Source organism: Eucalyptus grandis, chromosome 4 (assembly GCF_016545825.1).
Source record: "Eucalyptus grandis isolate ANBG69807.140 chromosome 4, ASM1654582v1, whole genome shotgun sequence".
NCBI classification, from domain to species: domain Eukaryota; kingdom Viridiplantae; phylum Streptophyta; class Magnoliopsida; order Myrtales; family Myrtaceae; genus Eucalyptus; species Eucalyptus grandis.
Window position 1 is genome coordinate 4049850 of NC_052615.1, and position 12123 is coordinate 4061972.

General features: G+C 40.3%; 2 protein-coding genes across 2 annotated transcripts; both read right to left on the minus strand.

Annotated features, from left to right (window-relative positions):
• Positions 1-1546: 1546 nt before the first annotated feature.
• On the minus strand, positions 1547-3130 carry LOC120292945 (disease resistance protein TAO1-like). Its single transcript, XM_039311524.1, has 3 exons — positions 2735-3130; positions 2293-2580; positions 1547-2206 (listed from the first exon to the last, which is right to left on the minus strand). The coding sequence occupies exons 1-3, from the start codon at positions 2945-2947 to the stop codon at positions 1547-1549; spliced, it is 1161 nt and encodes a 386-aa protein (XP_039167458.1). The 5' UTR covers positions 2948-3130.
• LOC120292946 (disease resistance protein RUN1-like) lies at positions 2957-5963 on the minus strand. The gene is made up of 3 exons (XM_039311525.1): positions 5877-5963; positions 4249-4853; positions 2957-3557 (listed from the first exon to the last, which is right to left on the minus strand). Exons 2-3 carry the CDS (start codon positions 4740-4742, stop codon positions 2957-2959), a joined length of 1095 nt encoding a protein of 364 aa, XP_039167459.1. The 5' UTR covers positions 4743-4853; positions 5877-5963.
• Positions 5964-12123: the final 6160 nt, after the last annotated feature.

Consider the following 12123-nt stretch of genomic DNA (forward strand, 5'->3'; position numbering starts at 1 on the left):
TTTACTGTATATTCACTTAAAAATCACAAATCGTAGAAAGGTAGACCTTTGTGTCAAGAACCTCGATTTTCCCCGAAAACAAACCCATTTACATTCACTTTAATTTAGGTTGACAATTTATTGTAAACGTTAATATATTTGAAAAACTAATGAATTATACAAATAAAAATTGGCAAGTTAGATAAAAATTGTTAATTTACATTCTATAAATAAATCAGTGATTCATAGAAGTATTGATAAGATACCAACAAGTCTTTTAAAAATAAAAAGTCATCAAGTCTCTTTCTCACCAACAATAGAGACCAATGCATGTTTGCTTTTCACTTTTCGCAATTTTCGATATATGATCTATTCAGAAATTGACTTCATTTTTGTTGATGGCCTTTCAAATCTTTTCAGTATATATATAGAACATTCGTAGACAAGCGATATAGAATTATATCAACACACCATATGTTTACTACGTATTAAGCAATATAGAGATGGGAGTAAGCAAACAGGAGGAGAATCAGCCAGCGTTGCCATCCATCGAGAAATAAGGGGAGGAAAAAAGAAGAAACAGAGAAAGTAGAAGGTTCAAACCCACCTTATAATTCTTGTAAGAGTGGACAGAGCCAACAAAATTTTTATTAGCCCCGCAACATTTCTGGTAGTGTCCGATGTATATGCAGCAATCATCTGGCAATTTGGTGTTTGACACATTAATCGGACTTTTCAATTGTGCGCAGTCTTGAATTACTAACTCCTGCAAAAACTCCAACTCATCCAGGCCCTCGACAACCAGTAGCTCATTACAGCTATCAATGTGTAGACTCTCGAGCTTCTTTAAGTGTGATAAACCACGAACACTTTGCAAATAATGACAATTACGGAGGTCAAATGAATGCCACAATTCCGATGCACCAAGTACTTGTACTTGGAGTATCTTTGGGCACCTCCGAAGGGTGAAATGTCTCAACTTATATAATACTCTTGACAGAAGAATTAGAGTCCCTTCCTCAATAATCAACTCATTAGCAGACTCTACTTCACCCAGGTACGCTAGCCTTCCCAAGGACTTGCACGATCCGATGCAAAATAGTTCCAATGATTCAAACACCGCAGCAAATTGGATCTCAACTAGCTTTGGGCAATATTGTATTCTGACGGTTTTGAGCTTCCTCATGTTTGATAGCCTGAATCTCTCAAGAGATCTACCGAATAACAGAACCAACTCTGCTAAATTTTGAAGTAGAAGCCCGTTGAGTTGAATTTCTTGCACTCCACACCCAGAGAGATCTAATCTTGACAAATTTTCTAATTTGGACGAGAGTGATATGGTTGAATTGAAGTTACTAAGGGTTAAATTTAGCAGAGACGATGGAAGTCGTGTGAGTGTTCGAAAGTCCATATCAGACAAATCCAGTTCCTTTAATTGAGAAAGGGAAGCCAACTCAGAAGGAGCAGAGACATTGAGAAGTCTCAAGGTCAATTGATTCAGTTTGGATAACCTCCCAATCCACCCTAAGTCACTGTTATAAATTTTACCTCCTCGTCTCCCACCGAGTTATCGAGATAAGTACAACATAACCAAATTAGTCAAATTTGAAAGGTCTGGGACCACCCGTAACGAATTGGATGACACTTTTAGATTCTTCAAACTTGTAGGAAGTGTTGGTAGTTCTTGAATCTCATCACATGCCATCAACTCGAGAGTTTGCAGGCAAGGAAGCAGATTTATTGTCTCTGGAACTTCACTGATGCAAGTGTCCCCCAAGCATAGGATTCTTAAATTAGGCAAACTTCCTATTGCTGAAGGAAGTCGACCTTCTAAACCTGAACTACAAATTCGAAGCACTTCTAGATTCTGAAGCATTATAGGACTAGGTAACTCCCGTGAATTTACTCTAATGTCAAAGTGCAACTCCCGTAATGATTTCAACTTCCATACGGAAGCTGGGAGTCGAGTAAGTGGAAAACCTTCAACAGAGAAGTGTTTCAAATTCACAAGGTTCTCGATCTCTTTAGGCAAATCTTCAAGAGAATGGCAATACCTAATCTTCAGATCAATCAAAGACTCCAACTTCCCAATAGAGCCACCAATTTTCCTCAAATTATCACATGATTCAATTATAAGCCTCTCTAAATTTGGGCATCCGGAGAAGTCTGGCATTCTGTTTATGTTGCGACACCCTTTAAGAGAAAGAACTTTCAATTTTCCTGCCATCTGTCAAAATAAATGCAATATTCAATTGATGAACATTCAAATATTACTTTCAAAGAAAATAAAATAGAAACAAGCACATTACATACCTTGACTAAGCTCTGTAGCTTCGAATTACCTATGCAGGCACCGTTTGAATATTCAAGAACGACCACATTTTTTAAGCAAATATTGGCTGGCTTAAAAAACAAGTGAGGAGGATTTCTCCAAACAATCCACCTTAAATTGGTAAGACTATTCGCTAAGTTACCACTGAAGGTTCCCGAATCCAATTTGAGGTACCTTAGACGTTCAAATCTTGCAATCTCTTCGCTTTTAATAGCGACCATAGGTTTATCGCCTAGATAAAGATCCAGTGCTTGAACGTTCTTCTTCATCTGCAGTTAAGAGCAAGAAATGAGGGATAGTTAGTATTTCGTTTCAAAGGAAAAGGATTACAATGGGAAAACGAGGAAGGAGAAAAGAAAATCCTTGTGCAATTTAGAGAAATTTTAGTAGTGAAACTAATAGTTTTTTCCTAAGGTATATTACCTCCTTTGTTCTTATTGCATCTAGGACCTCCTCGTGAATCCATATCCTACTCCGCTCTCCAGGATTTACTGGATTTTCTTGACGAACTATTTCCCTTCCAAGATCTCTGAGTTGATCATGCATCCAAGATGCATTTTCCACAATCTTTACCAACGACATGCTAACAAGGACATCAAGTCCTGTATCCGGGAAAAAATCACAATCTTTCCACATGTAAATTGCCTACATCATATGCTCACCAATGAAAAAGCATGCAATATCGAGGAAAATTTGTTGTTGCTCGAAAGTTAAGGCATCATAACTGATCTTCAACTTTCCAAAAACATCTTCGTGAGGTGCTTTGCTTAACTTATCCAATGTTTCGTTCCATATTGGTTGGCTTCTCTCAAAGAGGAATGAACCAATTACTTCAATGAGAACTTTCTTATTGTTAAGTGCTTCTTCAATCCTCTTTGTTCCATAATCAATTTCGTCAATGCTCCTTGCTCTTTCAGGATGGCCAATTTCAGATAATAATTTTTTTTGCAACTCAATTAAGCCATTAGTACTTGACGACTTCAAGTGAATGTTTTCAAGGAAACAACAACACTTTCCAAAATGAAAAGAGAGTTGGTTGAAAACCACCTTGGCAAGAGTTGTTTTACCGATACCTCCCATGCCATAAATTCCAATGAGCTGCACACCGCTAGAATCAACGTCTAACAATTCATTTACTGCCATCACTCGATCATCAATTCCAACTAAATTTTCACTCACCGATCTATGTTTTATCTTCAGCTTCTTCACGACCTCCTCAACTACCAATTTAATCACATCGACATAGCTGCCACAATGGGGGGATAAAATTAGTGAGGGAAAAATGCAAAATCACAATTACCCAATTAGAAATGATGTTATTCAAGCACCAGATAAGCTACAAATTATTCAGACAACAAATGGGACCTTTAATCTAGAAGAGACCTTCTAAACATATTGGACATTAACGTCCCACCAAAACATACTTTTAATGCATTTGGCAATGCATCTGTCTTTCCATAACCCAAAACATAACTTGATTCCAACATGAGATTAGCAATCTTGGAACTATATAGGTAAACATTTGCAAAAATAGATATATAAATATTTAGGCTGTTAAAATTGATATTTTGTGATTTATGTTGGAGCGAAAACTATAGAAATTGGACCAGGTGTATCCAAGAAGAGAAATGTTTAATGTATTGACAGATTAAACATTCAGATAGGGTTGTGCACGGCATTTCATTATCCCATTCTTTTTCTTCCCACTGCCAACAATCAATTAATAGTTTAGCTACCTAGCTATTACAAAATAGTTCGCCCACTATATAAGGTGACCTTGCTAAACAGTTTCACCTTTTGTGACTAATGTAGCATCGGTTTGTTCATTTAGTAATACTATAGTAGAAGTCCCACCTCAATCGTACACGAATCCTTCACATCTATCATCAAGTGTTAAGGAAATTGGGAAAACAAACATCTTGAAGCAGCCAGCTTACCCTTTGTACTTCTTCACTTCCCACCCCTTTATCGCATCAACCTCCATGAGAGCCTTTCTCCAGGCATCTACTTGCTCAGTGCTCAACTTCTTCTCATACTCCAAATTCAGTATGGCATCACGATACAACGGAGTTTTCAACTTAACATCGTCGGGTTCCACATCAAAGAAAATAGGTAGGATCTGTTTTTTACCTTCTGATATGGAAGTGTTTGCCACGATCTGCACGAGCTCGCAGAGGCACCATTGGCTCGAAGCATAGGTCTGAGAGAAGACGGGTATGTAGATCCTGGAGTTGTTGATCGCTTGCTGAAGCGATCCATCGATCCTTTCACCGGCACGAACCTCTTCATCATCTCGGAAGACGCATATTCCAGTGTCGGTCAAGCTATGAAATAAGACGTCAGTGAATCCAACACGAGTATCAGGTCCTCTAAAGCTTAGAAACACTTGGTACTTGCTTCCTAACGACATTCCTTTGTCTGAGATCGCCATAGCATTAGTTTACTCTGCTTAGTGTCTCTCTCTCACCGTTTGTGTGGGCAAGGGTGCGCCTGAAGAAGGAATGTGATCCTTCGTTGGCCCTTTGGTGGTACTGAGACTGACCTGATGTTTTCAATGGAGAATGTGGTTGTGTCAACATCAACATGTACTTTAAAAGAAATTATCTAAAGAACATTGATATTCTTTAATTCACCAGTGCGTAAAGAATCAAACATGAAATTAGAGGGATGGAAAGAAAATCTAATCTCAAAGGCGGGGAAGGAAATGTTGATCAACGCTGTGATACAAGCTATTCCTCAATATGCAATGTCAATTTTCAAACTCCCAGTATCGATATGTCAATCTACAAAGAAAAGAATTGCTGCATTTTGGTGGAAAAATAGTGAATCTAGAAGTGGTCTTTATTGGACGAGCTGGCAAGTGCTCAAAACTGGGAAAGACAAAGGGGGAATGGGCTTCAAGGATTTAGGGGCTTTTAATAAAGCAATGCTCTGGAAGCAAGCATGGAGGCTTTCTCAGAATCAGTCATCTTTATGCGGTCAAATCCTCAAAAGAATTTACTTTCCTACAAGATCCATTAGGCATGCAGGGAGGGGCTTTCGCCCCTCTTGGTGCTAGCAGAGCTTGTTGATGGGAAGAGATAATATTTCAGAATCAGTCATATGGTCAGTGGGTACAGGAAAAAGCATCGACATCCGGGAAGACAGATGGTTAAAAAGAGGAACCATAGGGGGTGCGGCAAACTTCAGTGGCCCAACTAAAGTTGTTGATTTAATCTTAGAAGAGGAGAAAAGGTGGGATGTTCACACTCAGAAGACTTTTTGATGAACAAATAATAAGTGAAGTCCTAGCAGTGCCGCTTAAGTCATGTGCTACACAAGATAGATTGATGTGGATGGCTACTAAATCAGGTGCCTACACAGTGAAAAGCGCCTATAATCTTATTAGAGAGTCAGAAAACCCACAACACAACATGCAAGCGACGTCGACATTTCAGCCATCCCACAAACTATGGTACCATATTGGGAACATGAAGACCCCCCTCTTAAATTAGGATTTTTCTCTGGAGTAAATGTCAAAATGCTCTTCCCACAACAGAAAATCTCTATGGGCGGAAAATCTTACCTCGGCCAGCATGCCCAATCCGTGATCAAGAAGCAGAATCAGTGGAACATCTATTCTCGCTTTGTCCATGAACGAACTCAATTTGATCGGATCCTGAAGTAAAAATCCAAATTTCTCGTCAAAACCTTTCGCGAATTGAGGTTTGGCTCCAAGGCATAGTTGAACAGCCAGGAAATTCAATGACGTCCGAAGAAATTGCAACCCTTTTGTGGTCCATTTGGAAAGCAAGGAATGACTTTGCATTTCGAAGGTTACCCCAAATTCGAGAAACCCTAATTGACTCGACAGAAGCATTACTCGGTAAGTTCAGCAAGTGGAACAAGCAAAGTTCGAAACTTTACATGGGAACGACTCAATTGACTCAAAATTGGATCCCACCGAAGCCTCTTACCTTCAAGAATCAACATCGACGGAGCGTTTATGGAAGGAGCAACGGTAGGGGCCATAATCTCGGGAGTTCTTCGAGACGCGTCGGGAACCCTTCTCGACGGTTTCGCAAAGACGATTCCAGCTTCATCGGCGATCGAGACGGAGTACTTGGCCTTGATCCAAGCTCTGAAATTTTTTCGGTCATAGAGAGAGAGAGATGAAGATTGAATCTGATTTGTCTGGAGATGGTGGATGCTATTCTGCAAGATAAGGACGTGCGATGGGAGCTGCCGTCTTTAACGGGAGAGGCCAGAATTCTCTCGATATTATAAGATTTTCAGATGGCGCATGATAATTGTTGAAGTGATGAAGTCACGACCTTCTCCTGCCGACCTGATCCGCTGTTCCCTCTGCCCCCTCTGCCCCCTCTGCTGTTGCTGCTTTTCTTCTTTTTTGCAAGCGCGCGCGAAGGACGCCCGGAGGAGGGAGACAGCTGGGGCATGGGCTGGGCCGAAGGGAGAGGGCTTGGGCCGAGCGCAGGGGAAAACAAAAGGAGACTGGCCGGACCAAGGCCGGATCCGGCCCGACCCGATCCCTGAGCGTTTTTCTTCTTCTTCTTCTTCTTTTGTTTTTTGTTTGTTGTTTTTGTTTGAAAATAGGTGTCAACGCTAATGTGTTGTCAATTTTTTCAATACCATGGGCATATACATGACCAATAATTAGTCTAGAGGAGGCCATTAATAAATGACCAATACGAGACCTTATAACATAACAACGTGGGCATATTATTAACATTTTTATAATTATTATTATCATCAATCTTCACCATCTCATATTTGATATCATCGGAGCAATTAATCAGTTGTACCCTCCTCGCCCGGTGGCACTGTGTCCGTAGCCAGCCTGGAGCAGCTTGCGTCCTGCTCATGAGATAATGAGCCAAGAAACGATAAGTTATTATTTATTTTACTGACTAGGGACATGCGAAATTTATATGCATAAAAATGGCCAAAGCCATACTGAAAGTTCTAAACCTTTTATACAAGACACACTCTAATACTTAATTTGTGTATAATCTTGTAATTTTCGTAAGATATGCTGCATAATAATTCTCTCAGTCGCGACCCTTCCTATTTTGCCCACGACATGGTGCTTTAAAAGGTTGCCTTGTAATAAAAAAATTGGATAACTGATGAGTCAAAGGAAACTTCATAAGGTGCGACACCTTTTTGAGTTATTGATACGTTCATTGACATATGTCAAAATTAAATGGAGTAGCGAAATGTAAAACATGCACAAATGTTGTCTTCATGCCTGTATATATGACGTTCACATATAGATAGAAAATGTAAATTATTCCAAACTACAGACCCAATTGAAGCTCTGGGACTATCTCGGCCACAACGGCAATGGCCAACTCGGTGGACACGAGCAAGAAAAACACAACAAACATTGCCATCACCACCACCACATTGATAGTCTTGAAGAGGCCATGATTTGCCATTGTATCTTACAATTTATTTGTTTCGGGAAAAATGAATAATTTAAAAATTATTTTTAAATAAAAATTATTTGTATCACTTAAAATAATTAGCTAATGAAAAATATTTTTATTATTAATAATAATTTATGTCTAAATATTTTTGTGGACAAAGAAAAAATTTTGTTACTTTATTTATGTAATTAATGCAACTGATTATTTTAAAAATATATTTTTTAAATCATTCATTTTCTGAAACAAAGCGAATCAAGTGGTTTTGAGAATATACGCTTGCTTTTGGGTCAAGTGTTTGGACGTGGAGACAACTAACTTTTTTTTTTTTTTTTTGTCAGTCCTACTCTATGCCTACTCTACACTCACTCGCAGACTTGTGCCCTACCTCTTGCAGGGCGTGGGAGTCGCAACCCACTCTCGAAACTTACACGTCCCTACCCCCTCATCCCCCTGAGAAGGTGGGGATTTGAACCCCTCACCTCCCCCTTCCAAGTTGGAAGGGTAGCCACTGGGGCGAACCCCCAGTGGTTGGAGACAACTAACTTGAGGACCAAGTTTTTATAGAGAAAGAGAGTGGCATGATTGGAGCTTGGCTTGATTCATTCCCTTTGCATCCTCTTATGATTTGCTGGAGGAGAGTGATGGATCATATTGACTTCTATTTAAAACAATCATGCCGGTCTCTACGAGGAGTTGGATATTTTCAAGTCATGTACGGTCTGATTTCATGCACCTCGACTAATCCAGCTCCTCGGTCAATCTTAAGGGCGCCAACCTCGAAAGTGACGCAATATATTCAAATTTTACTACTTGGGCGCTTCTAGTAATGAGGCTGGAATCTAATAGGCTAATACCACAAGGAGAAAAGCAAATTACTTCGTCATCCAAGCCAAATCGAACATATTCAACTTATTATATCTATATTATACGATAGTTCAAGCTTTAATTAATGTCATTGAACATATTAGCAAGCTCTGGTGGACATTTACAGCTTATTACCTAACATGTTCCTGCTGCATTACAGGCTGATACGAATCATATCAGCCATCTCTGGTGGAACAGGGTACACAGAGTCATCCGCTACAGCCAAAGGTCGCATCTATTCACAGGCCTGTTTAGGGTGGAAATTCTTGTTTTATTTATTATAAATCTCGCAGATATCATACTTTGGCTTTTATTCAACACGGAGGTAGATGCGAGACAAGGACCATGACAAATAGATTGCCATTCTAATACGACTTTGTAATGTCCATTTTAAGTGTTAACAAAGATGAGCTGTATCAAGGAGAATGAATCTTCTCATCTCTGTTTGATGTGGAACAATGGACTTGAACCAGTTTGGTCCCACCTGTTTGGTAACATAAATTAAACCAAACATTCCGAAAACTAGTTGATCCTCATTAGTTTTTCCTAATAGACCACCAAATTTGCTTTTTAGATAATTTTTTCTTTCTAAAAATGTAATCAAACACCTATGGATACAGAAGGCTCGTATAGAGTAAAAAGTCACAAAAGAAGCCGAATAATCATTACAAAGATCAGGACAACCTTTATCAGTCAAAATTGATGAGCCATTGTTTGCCCTTAAGAAAGCTTGAGAGACTGGAGGGCAACGCCATTACTGGCAGCTTGTACACGTCCCCACCGTCCTAGACGCGGTTCCTGCTCCAAAGAAACACAGAATCAACGTTAGTAGCACGGTTTTAGATCAGGATCATACAACTTTAGGCCATATGGACTGTATAGTGCCAAAAAGAGAGCTATTTTTAACTGATTTTGGCAAGTGATGATTAGTTCGAAGGTTGCATTTTGAGGAAGAAACAAACAACACAAATCTGATTTAGTATGTTCAAGTTGTCCATCCTACAACAACTTGCAAGTGATTTACGTCATTTTGTTATTGTGTGCTGCGATGTAAGGTTGTACAAAATCTACATGCAAGATGAATATACAACGATTTTGCCTTTTTACCGTGAGACATGAATAGAACGGTTAAATATGAAACATTTGTTTGATATTAGACAAAACTACAACAGATTGGAAAAATAGCAAATTATCATAATGAAATGGAGTAACTCTTGTATGGCTCAGGAGTCATCGGAATGACTCCACTGGTGGACATGTCAAATGGAGGATAAGATCGAATTTGGGAGGATGGAAATGGGTCCGATCGAAATCAATTCGTTTGACTTGTATGGACCAATCTTTATGCAATGCAATTTTGCAATCCATATCCGTTTGGTTTGGCTTTCCCAAGGGGCCCAAAGCCCCTTGAGGAAAATATTTTGCATTTGGCATGTATTTTTGAAAGCTCATTTGTTTAATGTCAGCATTCCCAATGCCGAAAGCCTAATGCTGGTCCGGAGCTGCTTTGGGCATTGGGCATTTGGGAAATGCAAAATTTCACTGCGTCACTGTTCATCTTCTCTTCCCCCTTCTTATTTTTCTTCTTGCCCGTCTTCTTCTTCCCGACCATCTTCTTCCCTATTCATCTTCTTCTTCCCAGCCCATCGGGCTTCTCCAGCAGCCGCCACCATTGCCTGAGGGTCACGCATCCCCGGTGACCACTGCTTGGGGGTGGCGTGACCCGCGACCCAGGCAGCATCACCTGGCGCGCATGAACCAGGTGACGCCACATGACCTTGACGACACCTGAGTTTGTGCAACCTCAGGCCACCAAATCTGGCAGTCTGAAGGCCAGATTTGGCCGTTCGGCGACTAGATCTAGCCTCTGCGACCTCAGGCCGCCAAACTGGCCTTTGCGACCTCAGGCGCCTAAGGTCGTGCCTCTAGGTGGCAACAACATCACTTGAGGTCATGCCGCCTGGGTCCGCGCGACCTCAAGCCGCTAGATCTGGCGGTCCGAAGGCCAGATCTGGCCTCTGCGCCTCCAGGCTCCTGAGGTTGCGCCTCCAAGCGGCAATAGCGTTGCCTGAGGTCGCGACCTCAAGTGGCCAGATCTGGCTGCCTGGCTGCCGATTTGATTTTTAGATTTTAAAAAATAAAAAATAAAAGCAAAAGCCCATTTGTAATGTAAGTTTTGTCAAACGATATTTAGGCTAAAGTTACCTTTCAATGCTATTTGATATTACAATTTACCAAACGATGTAACATTTTGAAAAACCCATTTACCTCAAAGGCATTTGTATTCTCTTAAGAGCATTTCCCTAAAACCGAACCAAACGGGCGACCTGTTACCAATTTGAGCTTCATTTTCGTCCCTTTCAAGAGGTTAAGTAATTTTCATATGACCACTCTTAGGAGGTCATATTTAATTATCTTCCTTGAGATGCAAATTAAGTTTCCTTCACAAAGCCAAAATGAGAATTTTTTTGGGAACCGCATAAGATTCGTCACGGACGACCTTTTCTTCTCCATTTGTTGCCAAAGAGAAGCATCCCTTTCACATTACCCCTGCCCACTCAGGAGGATTCCCCTGATATTGACTATTACAATGCCAGCAAAAGACAGCAAAAGTGATTTCTTCAAGCGTTTTGACCTATACACGTAACTATATGCTTATAGCGGAATAGACATTGTAGCAAAACAAACAACTTATTTGGACCAATCAACAACCATCTAGTTGGACTTGTCAAATGTCAGCGATACCATTTTCACCTAAATATGATCCGACCACGAGCAATCATATATTTGGCACATAAGCATGAATAGTCACATGGAAAAGCACATGAAAATTGACACATGCATCGCATTTTGTCAAGGATCACAAAGGATGATATGTGATCAACTGATGATGAGGGACATCAATGATTTATACCCACCTATAAAACTTCTAGGGATGAGTACCATAATCCATTGATACGAATGTCGGCGATGATATTAATGGTGAAATGCCGTCTGAAGATTCTTAAGGGCAGGAGAAATCAGCAAGGGGACGTACAAGCATAGTTACAAGACAAAACATTTGGAATTGGGAAGAAATGGACGTGCATATTTGGAGGGAACAATCGCCATATGAATATTGGACGAAGAGATTTGAAAGACAAAAACTGAGGAGCGGTACAATCGCAAGATAGTTATTAATGAGCAATCGCTGGTCATTATCAGAACAAAATCGTAGAGTCAGTTAAAACCAACAACAACCCAACCGAACAACACCCCCCAAAAAAAAAAAAAAAAAAACCTTCTTTTCTTTTGCCCATTTCTGAAGGATAACCGCTAGAGAAAAGTTAAGGATCATGGAATGCTAAAGAAAGGAAAACGTGGGGAAAACTGAGAACTACACAATCGCTGGAAACTGTCAAGAGGCAGTTATTGTACAACTATTATTAGGGGTGAGCAGCGGTCTAGGGTTGACCCTGGACCGGCCCAACCCCGCCGCTCCCGGTCCGGTTCCCAAGGGGCCAGGTCGGTCATTGGTCC

Excerpts from the sequence above, each read along its gene's own strand:
- LOC120292945 (XM_039311524.1), bottom strand. The coding sequence starts at position 2,947 with ATGTGGAAAGATTGTGATTTTTTCCCGGATACAGGACTTGATGTCCTT. Across the intron at positions 2,581-2,734 it reads ATGCAATAAGAACAAAGGAG|ATGAAGAAGAACGTTCAAGC; the intron begins GTAATATACCTT and ends TCTTAACTGCAG. Across the intron at positions 2,207-2,292 it reads AGCTACAGAGCTTAGTCAAG|ATGGCAGGAAAATTGAAAGT; the intron begins GTATGTAATGTG and ends TTATTTTGACAG.
- LOC120292946 (XM_039311525.1), bottom strand. The coding sequence starts at position 4,742 with ATGGCGATCTCAGACAAAGGAATGTCGTTAGGAAGCAAGTACCAAGTG. Across the intron at positions 3,558-4,248 it reads GAAGTGAAGAAGTACAAAGG|CTATGTCGATGTGATTAAAT; the intron begins GTAAGCTGGCTG and ends CCATTGTGGCAG.